The sequence below is a fragment of the Aquarana catesbeiana genome, linkage group LG04 (genome assembly GCF_042186555.1).
Source record: "Aquarana catesbeiana isolate 2022-GZ linkage group LG04, ASM4218655v1, whole genome shotgun sequence".
NCBI lineage: Eukaryota > Metazoa > Chordata > Amphibia > Anura > Ranidae > Aquarana > Aquarana catesbeiana.
The window spans coordinates 16,793,647-16,812,281 of record NC_133327.1 but is presented as its reverse complement, the minus strand read 5'-3'; the positions used below and the strand labels follow the sequence as shown (position 1 = coordinate 16,812,281).

Here is an 18,635-nt window from a genome sequence, read left to right as displayed (position 1 = left end):
AAAAAAAAAAAATCAAAGTCAGCAGCTACAAATACTGCAGACTTTTAATAATTGGACACTTACCTGTCCCACGGTCCAGCGATGCGGGGGAACGAACCCCCGCTCGTCCCCCCCCCCCCTCCGCTCGGCAGCCCCGGCATTGTAACTGTGGGCGCCCAGCTGTGGCTTCACAGCCGGGCACCCACTGCACATGCGCGAGAGGCACCAGGATTTACATGATTGTGTCATCCCTAAACTAACCTCTTAGTCCGAGAAGTAGATGTTGACTCTGGCTGATGCCTGAACAAAGATGGTGCTGGCCTTCTGGAGAGAAGAAGGCATTGTCAGGGGAATACTGTGATCACTGTTAGAGGTAATAAATGCCTGGGAATGTTACAATAACACATTACTTAGCATGCTTATATCTAATATAAAGAAGGTTCTGACGACAGGTCCACTTTAAAGGCTGTTTATTGGATTTCTCCATGCCTGGGGGGGGGGGGGGGGGGGGTTGAAACTAAACGCATGACTTTTAGTTGATAAATGGAAGTGATGTCATTGCGGAGTGGCCTTTTCTACGGCGATGTGTGCGAGTTAAATGATCGAGGACGAATCATCATGGAGACTTTCTTTAGGGAATAATAATCTGTATTCTTCCAGCTGTACCACACAATGCCATCCGGACCCATCATCCTGCGACCTTTCACGTATTCACCCCCCTGCAACACAACAAATGGTAGAATCCACATCAGACCATCAACACTGCCCGGCTTTATCAATAGAAATGTGCAAGGAGCAAACTGCTCTATTGCCAGCCAATCAGAACTCATCTTGTACTGGCCTAACTTTGTTATGTGAATTCTGATTTGACAAAAAATGTGTTTTGTTTCGTTTAGATAAGTTATTTACAAACATTTGTTAAATTAATTTATTTTCGTTTTTAGAAATTCATTTTGTTTATTCGAATTCGATATGAAATTTCAGAATTCGGTCAAATTGAATTTGACCCAATTCGGAAAATTCGAATGAAATTCCATTCTAATTAGATTCAAATTCAAATTTATTCTATTCGAAATTAGAATCTTGGAAGATGGTTATATTCTTTCTTTGCCATTCTATTCTATTGTTTTTTCTATTCTATTCTTTTCTTTTATTTTCTATTCTTTTCTTTTCTATACTATTCGAATTTGAATTTATTCTATTCTAAATTCAAATTTTGAAAGATGGTTCTATTCGTTTTACTCTAATTTTTTTTCTATTCTTTTCTATTGAATTTTAATTTATTATATTTGAATTTCAGAAGTTGGTTATATTCATTCTTTGTTATTCTATTCTATTGGTTTTTTTTTCTATTCTATTCAAATTCAAAAGTTTTTTATTCGAATTTTGGGAAATGGTCATATTCTTTCTATTGGCTTTTTTTTCTATTCTTTTCCATTCTATTCTTTTCTATTGAATTCAAATGTATTCTGTTTGAATTTTGGAAGATGGTTATATTCATATTCATTCTATGTTATTCTATTCTATTGTTTTTTTCTAATCTATTCTATTATTTTCTATTCTATTAAAATTTTGAGAAATGGTTATATTCTTTCTATTTTACTGTTTTTTCTATTCTATTCATTTATTTCTATTCTATTCTAATTCGATTTTATTCCAGTCATATCCAGATTTATTCTATTCAAAATTCGAATTTTGAAAGATGGTTGTATTCTGTTTTATTCTATTCTATTCTTTTTTTATTCTATTACTTTATTTTCTATTTTATTCAGTTTTTTTTATTTTCTAGTCTATTCCTTTATTTTCTATTCTATTTAGTTTTTTCATTTTCTATTCCCTTTTTTGTTCTATTATTTTTCTATTGTATTCTATTCTTTTATTTTCTATTATATTCCTTTGTTTTCTATTTATTTTATTCAGTTTTTTTATTTTCTATTCTATTCCTTTATTTTCTATTCTATTTTTCTATTCTTTTCTATTCTATTCCTTTATTTTCTATTCTATATTATTCTATTCGGAAATTCAAAATCAAACCAAATTTGAAAATTATTGAATCTGAATTTCATCTGAAATTTTTTGTTATTTTAAATTCATTTAAATTTGTTACTATTGTAATTCAGATACAGCCGAATTTCCGAAAAATTTGTCAGAATTTCAATTCGAAATGAAACAAATGTCTAATTCTGATTGGTTGCTGTGAGCTACTATGGTTTGCTTTCAGTATTGCTTAAGATCAGTTAGGGATAAAGGACAAGCTAGACTTAAAGCAGAGTTCCACTCAAAAGTGGAACTTCCACTTATCCGTCTCCTTCTCACCTCCGGTGCCACATTTGGCACCTTTCAGGGAGGTGGTGGGAACGGGGACCTGTTTTTGACCGGTACCGCTCCCCACTTCTGGGAGACGGGGGCGCAGCCCTGTCTCTTGTAGGTTCAGCCCCCTCCTCCTTCCTCTGCACCAATAGGAAAGCGCGTGAATGCGCAGTAGGGAACCGGCTGTGAAGCCGAAAGGCTTCACCATCGGGTTCCCTTACCAGGAATGGTGGCAGCTGAACCCGACAGCTGATCCGAAGATCATCTCGGGTGCCGACATTGCGGGCTCCCCAGACAGGTAAGTGCTCATATATTAAAAGTCAGGAGCTGCAGTATTTGTAGCGGCTGACTTTTATTTTTTCGTGGGGGGGGGGGCTGGACTTCCTCTTTAAAATAAACTTGCATGTGTTAATTGGGCATGCCTGGGGGCCTTTTTATAAAAAAAAAAAAATGTGCACAGCCGTGATGAATAATCCCTGTAATGTTTCCAATATGTTTAGTTCCTTGATAGTTAGCTCCATCTAGTGGCCATCATGTGGTATTTCCTGAATGAGGTATTTCTGTAAAATATTGAATTTTGGCCACCAGGGGGAGCTGACTGTCATGGGAACTCAATACTAGACACATTTTGTACTTATACAGTACATGACAGATTTGCCAATTCTCATATATTTGCACATTGAATTTTTTTTTTTTAGAAATAGAGTCCATAACTTTAAATTATATTTTATAACAGTAAAATATTTCTCACCATATACAGATAACACCCAGCCGTGATATCTCATATCGGGGCTGGAAAATTTTGGATTTGTTATTACAGTCTGTGCCCCAAATGACCAGATGGTGGGAATCAGACACAACGGGAAGTAGGGAATATTACCCACAAAGCAATACAAACGAATTTTCTTATATATCAGCTCCTTAAATACTGTATGTGTCCCCACTGGGGATATTTTCCCTCACATCCTGGCCAGGGGACAGGTAACGAATAGGACATACTGTGAGAAGAACACAGATGTCATTTTAGAAATGGCTGGAGTTGGTCACATGCACTTTTAACCACTTTTTTAACCACATGCACTTTTAACCACTTGAGGATTTTGGTTAAGAGATATGTAAAAAAATGTTTTTAGGATGCATCTCTTATGTCCTGCTTCTCTCCTCCTGCCGCTGCACCCCCTGTTGCTATTACCAGCAATTACCGGCTGTCAAAATGACAGCTGGTAATTGCTTTATAGCAGAAGAACGCAACCACGCCTGTGTAAAATTACCCTTGTAGAGAGTCTATCAATGTCATTGAGTAAATACAATACATTGTTCCATTGTTACATCATTTCATTTATTTCATTCATATGTAGATCGAAGGTGTGACCTTTATTTTGCATATTACATCACCTAGGCTCCTTTCACATGAGCAATACTGTTGGCTTCTGATTCACAGTGGGTCGCTTTGTCTGCCTGCCTTACGCATGAAAAAACATGGAGAAGAAGTCCCCGACTCTTTTCCAAAATAGCGCCACATCAAACTTTAGATTCCAACATTTCCAGCCCCCCCCCCCAAGTGTGGTTGTATCCCACCAGAGAGGGTACAGATGCCTTACCGTATAGTACACTCCATTGAGGTTGGAGTGGAAGCATTGGTGATACCACCAGCCGCCATGAGAGATCCCAGCACACAGATTGCCCAACTCTGGAGTACTGAATCCCCTCTTGTTGTGGTACCAGGAGAAGGAATCCTCTGCCGTCCCTCTAGCTCCTGACACATGCAGACGATAGTCGTTGGTTTCATCTTCAATGCTGCAAGAAAAAAACGACCAAGCACCTAATCTATAGGTTGTTTCCACCTAGATCCTACCTCTAAATATTGGGAACCACTCATCACACCCACTTTATGAGTTGGTCACTAGACCCTACCTCTAAATATGTGGGAACCACTTCTCACGCCCCCTTTATGGGTTGGTCCCACCTATACCCTACCTCTAAATAGGTGGGAACCACTTATCACATCCACTGTATGGGTTGGTCCCACCTAGACCCTACCTCTTAAGATGTGAGACTCGCTCATCACACCCACAGTATAGGTTGGTTCTACCTCTAAATATGTGGGAACCACTCATCACAACCATTTTATGGATTGGCCCTACTTAAAACCCATCTTTAAATATGAAGGAACCACTCATCACACACACTTTATGGGTTGGTCCCACCTAGACTCTACCTCTAAATATGTGGGAATCTCTCCTCACACCCACTTTACTGGTTGGTCCCACCTAGACCCTACTTCTTAATATGTAGGAACAACTCATCACACCCACTTTAAGGGGTGGTTCCACCTAGACCCTACCTCTAAATATGTGGAAACCACTCATCACACCCCCTTTATGGGTTGGTTCCCGCCTATACCCTACCTCTAAATAGGTAGGAACCACTTATCACATCCACTGTATGGGTTGGTCCCACCTAGACCCTACCTCTTAAGATGTGAGACTAGTTCATCACACCCACAGTATAGGTTGGTTCTACCTCTAAATATGTGGGAACCACTCATCACACCCATTTTATGGATTGGCCCTACCTAAAACCCATCTTTAAATATGAAAGAACCACTCATCACACACACTTTATGGGTTGGTCCCACCTAGACCCTATCTCTAAATATATGGAAATCACTCCTCACACCCACTTTACTGGTTGGTCCCACCTTGACCCTACTTCTAAATATGTACGAACAACTCATCACACCCACTTTAAGGGGTGGATCCATCTAGACCCTACCTATAGGGTGGGAATAGGTCATCACACCCAATTTACAGTTTGGTCTGACCTAGACCCTTCCTCTAAATATGTGGGAATCAATCATCACACCCAATATACAGGTTGGTTTGACCTAGACCCTACCACTAAATATGTGGGAATCACTCATCACACCCAATTTACAGGTTGGTCCGACCTAGACCCTACCTCTAAATATGTGGGAATCACTCATCACATGCAATTTACAGGTTGGTCCGACCTAGGCTCCCCTCCCCCCCAAATATGTGGGAATCGCTCATCACACCCAATTTACGGGTTGGTCCCACCTAGACCCCACCTCGAAATATGAAAGGACCACTCATCACACCCACTTTGCGGGTTGGTCCCACCTAGACCCTACCTCTTAAAATGAGGAAACCATTCATCACACCAACTTTATGGGTAGGTCCCACCTAGGCCCTACCTTTAAATATTTGTGAATCACCCATCACACCCAATTTATAGGTTGGTCCCACCTAGACCCTACCACTAAATAGGTGGGAACCACTCATCACACCCCCTTTATGGGTTGGTCCCACCTGGACCCTACCTCTAAATCTGTGGGAACCACTTGTCTCACCCTCTTTATGGGTTGGTTCCATGTAGACCCTACCTCTAAATATGTGGGAACCACTTATCACATCCCCTTGGTCCCATCTAGACCCTACCTCTCAATATACAGGAACCACTCATCACACCCACTTTATGGGTTGGTTCCACCTAGACCCTACCACTAAATAGGTGGGAACCACTGATCACACCCACTTTATGGGTTGGTCCCGCCTAGAGCCCACCTGTAACTGTGAAAGAACTATCCACCTGTGGCTCCAATCCTTGGAATATGCAGTCATTTAAATTATTTTGATGCTGTGATTCCAGGATTTGGCTCAGGACACAGGGCCAATATTGAGGACAGTACCGGAAAATGAGGACAGTTGGCCTCTATGATGGCTATTTGGAAACTAAACCTGGAATTATCATAGCTGGAATATGAATGGCGGTTATGGGCCACACAAAAAAGATTTGTACCTGAACTCCCTGTAGACAGCGTACTTATGCTGCCCGCTCCAGTCCTCCAGGTTAATGCGCAGGCTGAATCCTCCCTTCCTTGTTAACTGGTAGATCTTCTCATTTCCCAGCCAGAACTCGCCCTTCAGGTTTCCAAATCCTTCTTTATACTCTTTCCAGGTCTTGGTAAAATTGACGGATCCATCTTGACGTCTCTGAATAACTGTCCACCCGCCACCTGTCAGATAAAAATGAAAGACTCCAATAAATAATCAGTTTGAATGCTCTGCATACAGTAAACTAGTCAGTACATAGATGATTTCGGTATGCGCAGAGAGGTGGCAGACCCAGGGGCCACATCCAAAATGAAAAAAGTACATAGATTCCAACTGTCCGGGATTTGCTGGCACAGTCCTACATTTTGTACATTGTTCCTGATGATGCTATGTCCTGGGCCATGTCCCGAGATCACAGTGTTACCCTCTAATGGATAAGGTATTTTTGGACTACACAAGTGAATGGTCCCTGCATAAATAGACATGGGGTTCGGATGGACCACTCCAGTGTTAATTGTACACCCAGAACTGCTGGTATATAATACACATAACATCGAATATCAGGCCTCATTCACATGGGCGTACTTAAGCATATGCCCATGTGGGGGCCGTGTCTGCCCACACAGGTTTATCCGATACACATGGCAGTCCCATTCATGTCAGTTGGGATGCAGCAGCTTCTTCTCAGACAGTCGTTGCTCCCAATTTGATATCCGTGCAGGTGTGTCCCCAGCGATGCATTGTCTGCGTTTAGGGACCTGCATCCACGTGGCTGTCAGATTGGGAGCAGTGGCTGTCTCCGTGCAACCACTGCGGCCCAACTGCGTTGAATGAGACTGCCTGCATGGGGATACACAGAACACCTGTGCATCCCCATGTGTGCAAACACAGCCCTCGCATAGGCGTTTGCTTAAAAAAACATTATTAAACTGCATACAGTTGTTTCAAGCTTGTTGGCCATCATCAGTGCAGTGTAGGGAAGCAACGGTTTCTGTGGAGGAGGGCTTGAGGACCTACAAGACTGTATAACCAGACAAGTTATGGTGTGTGTCCATTTATTGCAAGCATAGAGTAACAAATACCCATTGGTTGCTCACATATGGTCACAATTGTCTGTTTTTGTTTGTGCATTGTAGCAATTGTCCATTTCTTGCTTTCATATTCCAACTGTCTATTTTTCCCCAACATATTGTCGTGCTTGCTCATTTGTTTTTTAACATATTGTTATAAAAGCCCATATGTTGCTTGAATATTGTCAAAATTGCATTTTTGTTGCTCTCATATTGTCACAGTTTCCTATTTGTTCCTTGCATATTGTCAGTTTCCTATTTGTTCTTCGCATATTGCCACAATTTCCCATTTTCTGCTTGCATATTATCACATTTTCCCATTTATTGCTCTCATATTGTCATAGTTTCCATTTTTGCATATTGTCACAATTTCCCATTTGCTGCTTGCATATTGTCACAATTTCCCATTTGCTGCTTGCATATTGTCACAATTTACCATTTGCTGCTTGCATATTGTACCAATTTCCCATTTGCTGCTTGCATATTATCACAATTTCCCAGTTATTGCTCTCATATTGTCACAATTTCCCATTTATTGCTCTCATATTGTCACAATTTCCCATTTATTGCTCTCATATTGTCATAGTTTCCTTTTTGTTCTTTGCATATTGTCACAATTTCCCATTTGCTGCTTGCATATTGTCACAATTTCCCATTTGTTGCTTGCATATTGTCACAATTTACCATTTGTTCATTGCATATTGTCACAATTTACCATTTGTTCATTGCATATTGTCACAATTTCCTATTTGTTCCTTGCATATTGTCACAATTTTCCATTTGCTGCTTGCATATTGTACCAATTTTCCATTTGCTGCTTGCATATTGTACCAATTTCCCATTTGCTGATTGCATATTGTCACGACTGCCAGTTCACTGGCCACATATTGTCAGGATTTTCCATTGTTGCTCACATATTGTCACAATTGTCTGTTTGTTGCTCTTATATTGTCATGGTTTTCCAATTATTGCTCACATATTATCACAATTTACCATTTGTTTTTTACATATTGCCATGATTTCCCATTCATTGCTCTCATGTTGTCACAACTGCCCATTCTTTGCCACACGTTGTCAGGATTTCCATTGTTTTGCATATATGACTGTCTGTTTGTTGCTCCTATATTTTTATGATTGTCCAATTATTCTCACATTTTGTCACAATTTCTCATTTGTTTCTCACATACTGTTAGGATTTCCCATCCGTTGCTCACATACTGTCACAGTTATCTCCTTGTTACTCTTATGCTGTTACGATTGCCCATTTGTTGCTCGCACATTATCACAAATTGTCATTTGTTGCCCACACTTCCTAACAATTAACTTGTATCATATGGATTGCCCTATTTATTGCCTCTGTATGATCAACTCAGCACTCAGCACATTTTTGTAAATATTTTATTCTATCTTTTCATGTGACAACACTGAAGAAATGACACTTTGCTACAATGTAAAGTAGAAAGTGTACAGCTTGTATAACAGTGTAAATTTGCTGTCCCCTCAAAATAACTCAACACACAGCCATTAATGTCTAAACCGCTGGCAACAAAAGTGAGTACACCCCTAAGTGAAAATGTCCAAATTGGAGCCAATTAGCCATTTTCCCTCCCCGGTGTCATGTGACTCGTTAGTGTTGCAAGGTCTCAGGTGTGAATGGGGAGCAGGTGTGTTAAATTTGGTGTTATCGCTTTCACTCTCTCATACTGGTCACTGGAAGTTCAACATGGCACCTCATGGCAAAGAACTCTCTGAGGATCTGAAAAAAAGGACTGTTGCTCTACATAAAGATGGCCTAGGCTATAAGAAGATTGCTAAGACCCTGAAACTGAGCTGCAGCACGGTGGCCAATACCATACAGCGTTATAACAGGACAGGTTCCACTCAGAACAGGCCTCGCCATGGTTGACCAAAGAAGTCGAGTGCACAAACTTGGTGTCATATCCAGAGGTTGTCTTTGTGAAATAGACGTATGAGTGCTGCCAGCATTGGTGCAGAGGTTGAAGGGGTGGGGGGTCAGCCTGTCAGTGCTCAGGCCATACGCCGCACACTGCATCAAATTGGTCTGCATGTCTGTCGTCCCAGAAGGAAGCCTCTTCCTATTGCTCTCATATTGTCATATTTTTCCTGCCCATAACTAAAGATGATGCACAAGAAAGCCTGCAAGCAGTTTGTTGAAGACAAGCAGACTAAGGACATGGATTACTGGAACCATGTCTTGTGGTCTGATGAGACCAAGATAAACTTATTTGGTTCAGATGGTGTCAAGCGTGTGTGGTGGCAACCAGGTGAGGAGTACAAAGACAAGTGTGTCTTGTCTACAGTCAAGCATGGTGGTGGGGGTGTCATGGTCTGGGGCTGCATGAGTGCTGCCGGCACTGGGGAGCTACAGTTCATTGAGGGAACCATGAATGCCAACATGTACTGTGACATACTAAAGTAGAGCATGATCTCCTCCCTTCTGAGACTGGGCAGTAGGGCAGTATTCCAATATAACGACCCCAAACACACCTCCAAGACAACCACTGCCTTGCTAAAGAAGCTGAGGGTAAAGGTGATGGACTGGCCAAGCATGTCTCCAGATCTAAACCCTATTGAGCATCTGTGGGGCATCTTCAAACGGAAGGTGGAGGAGCGCAAGGTCTCTAACATCCACCAGCTCTGTGATGTCATCATGGAGTGGAAGAGGACTCCAGTGGCAACCTGTGAAGCTCTGGTGAACTCCATGCCCAAGAGGGTTAAGGCAATTCTGGAAATAATGGTGGCCACACAAAATATTGACACTTTGGGCCCAATTTGGACAATTTCACTTAGGGGTGTACTCACTTTTGTTGCCAGCGGTTTAGACATTAATGGCTGTGTGTTGAGTTATTTTGAGGGGACAGCAAATTTACATTGTTAGGCCTCTTTCACATGAACGATCCGTTCAGGTCCGCCTGTCAGTTTTTTAGGCGGACCTGAACGGACCCTCCATAGACCTCTATGGATCGTCGGATGTCAGCGGTGACATGTCCGCTCACATCCGACCCGCTCCGATCCGAAAAAGTGTAACGGAGGAAAAACCTACTTTTCCATCCGTTTGCGGATCGGATCAGGTGACGACGGACACTACGGTCCGTTGTCATCCGATCCCCCATAGGGGAGAGCGGCGCTCTGACAGGTCCGTCGCTGCACAGTGAGCAGAGACGGACCTGTCATCTGACTGCTCAGCGGGGATCCACGGAGCGATCCCCGCTGAGCAAGCGGATGTTCACGGGGCGGATCATCACAGATCCGCCCCGTGTGAAAGGACCCTAATACAAGCTGTACACTTACTACTTTACATTGTAGCAAAGTGTCATTTCTTCAGTGTTGTCACATGAAAAGATATAATAAAATATTTACAAAAATGTGAGGGGTGTACTCACTTTTGTGAGATGCTGTATATACACTGTATATTACAGCTCTTCTTAAAGCTGAATGGGAATGTGGTGATAGATATCTTGCAAACAGCCAATCAGTATCAGTGATCAAGTGTCACCTGCAGGAGTGCTTACCCTCAGTGTCCATATCACAGTAGACGCCTACCGCAATTCCGCCCGTAGATGGCACTATAGTATAGACTCCAGAGCTTCGCTCCCCATTGTAATAATGATTAGAACAGTCGGTGTAGCAGCTGTTGGAGTACCTGAGATCTGAAAGAGGACATGGAGGTTTATCTCCTGTGAGGGATGAATAAATCAGAGACATAAACAAAAAAAAACATCTGCGATGTTCATTGCATTCAACAGAAATTTGCAAAACGACTCTCGTGAACAAAAGACATTAAAAATAAAGGCGCTTTTCTAGTACACATATTAAATGTCATTATATGACTTCTTGTTTGTCTCAATACTGAAAAGCTTTCGGAAATCAGCGCAAGCCTACCTCCCAACTTTGGGAAAAGGGAGACACTGTACACCGCAGTTACATGGGCCGCAAAGAATGAATCCTCAAAAAATGATTGGGTTATACCCACAAGTGCCTTTCATAATAATTTGTTGTTTTTTTTTAAGTGGCTTTTTAAAATATCAGATGTAATAACTCAGATCTTGCCAGAAAACTTATTTTGCTGTTGCATTGTTCTAAGGACTGGACAACCTACGTTTATGGAGAAGGGGAGAGGGGAAGGTTTCTGGAGTCCTATCCAATTTTTTTCCCGGTTTTCTAATACAGTAAAATGAGTGAGACTTTATGTAGAAGGAGTCTAATACTAGCAGAATCATCAGGTTAAAATAAAGGAAAATAGCCTAACAAAAGAAAACAAATGCAGACGCCACATCAATAGATTACATTTTGATTTTGATTTTTTGTTTTTGGGTTTAGATACGCTTTAAAGTTAAAGTTTAATCTTATATTTTGCCTTCCCTGGTTCCTCCTTTTCAACTCCCTTTGTCATTTTAAATATCTTGCATAAATATCTTTATCATTAAAAATCTTGCATTTAAATATCTTTTTTTGAGGCAGTGATGTCATCACTGGGTCTCTGTGCTTCTCTATGCAATGCAGGCACATCATGGTTGTTGGGTGGGTACGGCTGGGTACTGTACATAGCTTCCTGAAAACATCACAGCGCCCTCCCTCAGTACTCCTCTCAGTGTGTTCTTGGGAGGAGTTACAGAAGAAATCCAAACGCCTTGTTGGGTAAATGTCTGGGAGTGTGGGCAACCCTAGGCAGGCTGCATTTGCATAGTTAACACCCACATGTGGCCATCAGGCCACTAGATAGCGTTTTTGCTTTGGCAGTTGTTAGGATTACTTTTAGAACCAATTATTTTGGCTGGATTGATTGGCTTACTAAAATTAATTATGAATTTGTACTATATTTAGTGTTCAATTGGCTCCCCTTAAGTACAGTATATTAGGGATTATGTTTGTTATTGAGGACAAGGTTGTGGTCCTGTGCAGTGTGCTGGCCCTTTAATATGAGGCTTGGACATTTGCATTGCTCTCCCAGATTGAGGCTTGGTTAGCAAACCAGTGTTGATGACTAATTATTCAGAATGAGCTTAAATGTGACCAGGAACGAGGCTTGTTTTTTATGTATATATATATATATATATATATATATATATATATATATATATATATATATATACACAATGGTGTCAGTATTGTCTCCATGCCCTGGAAGAGATCTTTTGATGACAAAACGCGTAGAGCGGAGCCACCCATTGACATCATCATGTATCAGAAGTATACCAGAAGTCAATTGAAACTACTAAGAATCAGCCATATTGGGGCCGTAGATAAGGGGGACCACCAGTCCTCCTGTACGGGGCCTAGGCCAGCAGGGGGGCCCATGCAGCAGGGTGAATCAGATGTGAGCAGACAAGGTGATCAGTGCGGCAGGGGGGCATTTACTGAAAGCAAATTCCTTATGGCTCTCTCTACAGTACTAGATGGCTTCTTCTCTCCCTCCCAATGGATTTCAGCTGCTGCTGAAATAGCCACACAAAGGATTGGTTCCAGTAATTGCCTTCCCTCACCACACAGATCACACTCACAGATCACTATACATTTCCCCCTGCTGCCCAGGCACCCCTGTGTGCCCCCCCCTCTACCGCCACAGCACTGCTGGCTTCCCTACTCTTCTTCCCACCAACACCTACAAGCACACACTAGGATCCTTCAAGATTGAGAGTGGGGGAAGGGTTAGGTCATATTTACCAGCCCCTTCCACTCCTGAATGAACGCAATGGGTGATCGGTACCGTGTTTTCTACCATACCTGAAGCATTGGCTGTGTGGGCCCCCGTGTCAGGTTGTCTTTCTTGGGCCCCATGGTTTCTTACAGCAGCCCTGTGCCGTATTATACTACTTATGTAAGTATTATACTACTTATGTCCCCATGCCCTGGGAGACGTCTGTTGATGACAAAACGCTTGGGGCGGAGCCTCCCACTGACATCATCGCATAGCGGAAGTATACCGGAAGTCATCCGGAAATACTAGGAATCTGTCGTATTACACTACTTATGTAAGGATTATACTGCTTATGTAAGTTTGACTTTAAATAAACGTAGATATTATTTAAAGTTACTGCTCTATGAAGATTGAGGAGCGTTTTTTTTTTTTTTTTGCTTGCCCTTATATGAACTGGAATATTGGAGGAGCTTGTGTTTGGATGTAAGCTTTTGGAGACAGCAGGAGGGACACACCATGATTATCGATGCATGCAATTTGAGCTTTGATGACCACTCTGTGTAAGGGGGGTCATTGCGTTCTAGTAAGCGCGCATCCCCGTTGCTTTTGGTAATGGTGAATTCTATCAACACTTTTCGGAATTAAGAAAGAAAAGAATCTTACTTGGCACTTTTAAAGGGGACTACCCCTTTATTTGGAGTACTTTTCCACTTCACTGGATGAACACTTATGTATTTTTTATTGAATCGGCACTGTATATGTGTACTTATATGTACTTATATGTTTGATTGATGGAATTTGTTTACTGGTTTAGCGCAGCACTGATAATTTCTGCAAAGCACCCACATGTTGTTCTGAGCCTCCAATGAATGAAAGTTCCACGCATGCTCGGAATCAAGCAGAAGAGCCGCACCAGCTATTGAACTTCCTTTTTCTAGTCCCGTCGTACGTGTTTTACGTCACCGCGTTCTTGCCGATCGGAATTTCCGACAAGATTTGTGTGACCGTGTGTATGCAAGACAAGTTTGAGCCAACATCTGTCGGAAATAAATTCAGGATTTTGTTGTCGGAATGTCCGATCGTCTGTACACGACATAAGTCTTTTCAGTACATTAGAGGTGCCCATACAACTGTGCAAGACTGAAGGGCTGAAGGTCAGCCTAAGTTTTTTTTTTTTAACATGACCAGGGCTTTTTTTCAGCGGGATTGCAGTTCTGGCACCTCCAGCACTGAATGTATGTCAAGGGGTGCTGGAGAGTCTATTGGTGCTGGCTGCTGGGGGATCTATTTTTGCTGGTGGGGGTTATTTATTGTTTCTAGGGGGGAAAGGGTCGACTGTTGATGGGAGAGACTTCCTGTTGAGGGAGGGGTCTATTGTTGCTGGCTGCTGGAGAGTTTATTGATGCTGGATACTGGTAGATCTATTGTTGCTGGGGTCGATCTATTTTTGCTGGGGGTACTTTCTTGTGGGAGGGGATCTATTGTTGCTGGGAGGGATCTAGTGTTGCTGAGTGGATCTATTGTTGGTGTGGGGTTCTATTGCTGCTGAGGGGATCTATTGTTGCTGGGGAGACTTATTCTTGCTGGGAGGATTCATTGTTGCTGACGGAATCTATAGTTGATGGTGGGGGAGTCTATTGTTTCTGGGGGGGGGGCAATTGTTGGTGGGAGAGACTTATTGTTGAGGGAGGGGTCTATTGTTGCTGGCTACTGAAGAGTCTATTGATGCTGGATACTGGTAGATCTATTGTTACTGGGGGTCGATGTATTGTTGTTGGGGGGTACTTTCTTGTAGGGGATCTATTGTTGCTGGGAGGGATCTATTTTTGCTGAGAGGATCTATTGTTGATGTGGGGTTCTATTGTTGGTGTAGGGTTCTATTGCTGCTGAGGGGATCTATTTTTGCTTGGGAGATTTATTGTTGCTGGGAAGATTCATTGTTGCTGGGGGATCTATCTTTGCTGAGGGGATCTATCATTGCTGGTGAGATCTATAGTTGCTGAGGGGATCTATCATTTCTGGGGGATCTATAGTTTGAGGGTATCTATTGTTGCTGAGGGGATCTATAGTTGCTCAGTGGACCTATCGTTTCTGAGGGATCTATGGTTTCCTGAGGAGATCTATTGTTGCTGGGGAGATTTATTGTTGCTGGGGGGGGCTATAGTTGCTGGGGGGATCAATAGTTGCTGAGGGGAATCTATTGTTACTGACGGGTCTATTTTGCTGTGTGGATCTACTGTTGCTGGAGGTCTTTTATTGCTGGCTGAATAGGGACCTATTTTATTGCCTTTCATTAACAAATTGCATACTGAACCAAATAATGTTACTTTTCTGTATTCTCTAGGTAAAGGGTGGAACCAAGGGAAGGTACTCAGAGGTGAGTAGGGGACAGAGACACGGGGTGACTCGGAAAGGGGGGGGGGACCTGCACCTATTTTCTGAGAACAAAAGCTCTGAACATGAGTTTAAGGTTATATGAAGCTGCTACGTCAGGCAGAGTTCCCTGAGTCCATACAAAGAAGAAGAAGATACGAGTTACCTCCCGTGGGGGGATGCAGCTGATGGTTCCTCAGTGCTGCAGGAACAGGAGAACATGAGGAGTTCCGGTTGGACCCATCGATCATCAGCGACAAATTGCGGACCTGGGCCTGAATGTCGTAGATGTAGGTCGCCTGTAGGTGCTGCAACGTGCTGCTCTCACTGGCCCAGACCTCCAGACTGTTCACCTTGTGTAGGAGTGACGAGTTCTGATGGATGTTCTCAGACTACAAAGAGAAAATGGGAGATTGAATGAAGGCTAAAGAATTTCTTGACCTTTCCCTATCCCAGATGTCCAGGCAAAGATTCCCGTTCCTCCTGCCCCAAGCTATGCATGTAGTACTTTGTCCCATCTTCCTAGGTGCTGTCTAAGGCTAATTTTGAGGTAGAACAGGGTGCTCCTCCTCCCTCCACAGCTGTTCCAATATAGCACTGTCCCCCAGGGATCCTCAAACTACGGCCCTCCAGCTGTTACGGAACTACAAATCCCATGAGGCTTTGTAAAACTCTGACATTCACAGACATGACTAGGCATGATGGGAATTGTAGTTCCTGAACAACTGGAGGGCCGTAGTTTGAAGACCCCATGCCGTAGGGCTTGCTGAGTGTTGACTTCTCTTTTTTTATCCAAAGAAAAGTTTTATTTAGTTCAACATAAACAAACATAACCAGGATTCAACAGTACTCAGTTACATTGCATATTTTAAGAATTCTCATTACAATTTGGCAATACCACAAACCTAAGTGCGGCCTATCTTTCTGATCAATAGTCTGTTCAAGTGTATTTAGTCAGCATTTAGACCCAATAATCTCTCCATCACCAGATCCACCGGGGCTAGTCCCGGTACATCCAGCCACGGTCCCAATGGTGTCCCTAGGGGGGGCCCTGACTCCCCCAACAATATGCTGTGCCCCACCATGTGCCCCCACCATGTGTCTAAGAGAGAGAGCGTCCCCAATCAGCTCCTGCGGGTGATTCCTCCCCCCTCCCTCTGCTTGCTGACACTGCATAATGCGAGCGCTCACACAACCACGGCCGCCCGATCTGCTCCTTCCCCTGCATCCTCATTGGCAGGGAGAAGAGCCAGTTGCAGGAAGGACTCCACCAGGACTCTCAGTTACTGAAAAAACTTAGAACAGGTGAACCAGCCTGTAAATTCCAAGAGATGCCAGACCAGCGCTGTCAGTAGCAGGGGCAGGACAGCAAGAGGAGGCTGGGGAACCCCTCAGTGGCAGAACACCAGGGCCCGGTGGCAAGACAACCTTTGCAATCCTGATAGTTCTCCCACTGATTTGGACCCTTATATTTTCTTGGTATGCTGGTGACATATATCTCTTGTTTTTTGCCACCCTGGGGGGGCCCCAATACAGTAGGAAGAAGCTCACTGCAGAACATGTGAAAGGGCCGTTGTGGGATCATAGTAAAGGGCCCCAGGATATATATATATATATATATATATATATATATATATATATATATATATATATATATATATATATATATATTTGAAATTGCATTTTATAGTTGCCCCCCTACTTTTGTCCCTGTCCCCCCATGTGCCCCCCCTAAATATGAAAGCTGGAGACGCCACTGCACGGTCCCCAGAGTCTCTCAAACTTTCGGGTGCACCCCCTGTGCTGATATACCATTTTCCCCAATCTGATCATGTTCCCAACTTGTGGCGATCCATTCCTTAACTGTGGGAGGATCCTCTGATATCCAGTGAAGCATTATCATCTTACGTGCTAACAACAGGGTCCTAGTAACTGCTATTCTGACGCTCTCTTCCCATTCAAATACCAGCACATTTAATAAGCAGTGTTTTGGGTCAGTAGGCATAGAGATCTGAAATACCCTATTAATGGTATCCACCACTCCGCCCCAATAAGGCCGAAGCTTCGGGCACCGCCACAGAAGATGGATCAGATCTCCATGGTCTCTTTTGCATCTAGTGCACGTCGGGGAAAATCTGAGACCCATTTGGTGCAGTCTGTGTGGAGTATAATACACTCTAAAAATAAGATACAGTTGTGTTAGCCTCTGCGATACATTAAGTGAACTCGTGGGCACCGCTTGTAAAAAATCGACTCCCACTGGTCTCCATCTATCTGTCCCACATCTATCTCCCACTTCTCCATCATTCTCAAGGGATGTTCATGAAGCTCTGCAGGAGCATATTATAACATTGAGAGATGAAACCTTTAGTGTTGGCAGCTCTCAGGACTAAGTTAAATAATGGTGTAGGTGAAGGAGACCACTCGGAAGCAATGCTCTGAGCCTTCACCGCATGTTTCAATTGCATATAGTGGAAACCTCATATTGGACGGCAAGCCGTGTCTTTCCTGCAGAGCCTCAAAAGATAGTAAAATTCCGTTCTGAAAAATATCTCTAATGTATATCACCCCAAATCTCTTCCATAATGCCCCATGCTGTAACTGTGCTATTTCAGGGTAGGTCCCATTGGACCATATCGGGCTAAACTCAGTGTATCCCTTCACTCCCTGTAGGTATCTAATTTTGTTCAAGGTTTTCTGGAGAAGATTATAGGTCAGATATTTCGTATTTGGTTTCCCAAAAGCTAGGGATTCAAGTGCCGCCGGCACTGAATCTCGTTTTACCGTATGCTACATCACAGTCTCCGAAGAGCTGCGGGTGATACTTGACCTATCTGCCTCCCCACCCATGATCCCTATTAAGTGATGGAGCTGCGCTGCTAAATAGTATAACCATGGGCTCGGTAGGGCTAGGCCCCCCTCATCTTTAGGGCACTGTAGGTGTTCAAGCTTGATCCTGGGAGGGCGATTCTTCCAAATTAACAAGCAGAAGAGGGAGTTTACAATTCTGAACGTTTTCAAAGGGACCACTACTGAAGAACTGGGGAGTACATATAATAACTGGGGCATGAGGATCATCCTGATCAGATTCACCCTACCAGCTATGGATAAACATAATGAGTTCCATGTCTTAATCCGATCTCGGAATTTCTGCAGTAGTGGGGAGATATTCAATCTTCCATAATCCCTCACCGTAGGCGTTAATTGGACTCCCAGATACCAAAAGATGTAGACAGGGGTATGGAGTTGTTGTTGGGAGGCCTACCCCCTTCATCTATTAGCATTAGGGAGGATTTTGTCCAGTTGATCTGGGGTCCCGAGTAGGTGCCAAATTCTGTTATGGTTGACATGGTTTCCCTAAGGGAACCTTCCAAGTCACCCAGCAGA

At 43.0% G+C, this 18,635-nt stretch overlaps 1 protein-coding gene across 1 annotated transcript in view; it reads right to left on the bottom strand.

Moving 5' to 3' along the window:
* Positions 1 to 481: 481 nt before the first annotated feature.
* LOC141141328 (fibrinogen-like protein 1) overlaps positions 482 to 18,635 on the bottom strand; it is a 60,679-nt gene continuing 42,525 nt past the window's right edge. Inside the window, exons 3-7 of the mRNA XM_073629001.1 lie at positions 15,415 to 15,640; positions 10,750 to 10,887; positions 6,112 to 6,328; positions 3,891 to 4,086; positions 482 to 698 (exon numbers count right to left, since the gene is read on the bottom strand). Of these exons, the coding sequence (XP_073485102.1) occupies positions 555 to 698; positions 3,891 to 4,086; positions 6,112 to 6,328; positions 10,750 to 10,887; positions 15,415 to 15,640 (921 nt within the window). The 3' untranslated portion in view covers positions 482 to 554. The remainder of the gene's footprint in view (positions 699 to 3,890; positions 4,087 to 6,111; positions 6,329 to 10,749; positions 10,888 to 15,414; positions 15,641 to 18,635) is intronic.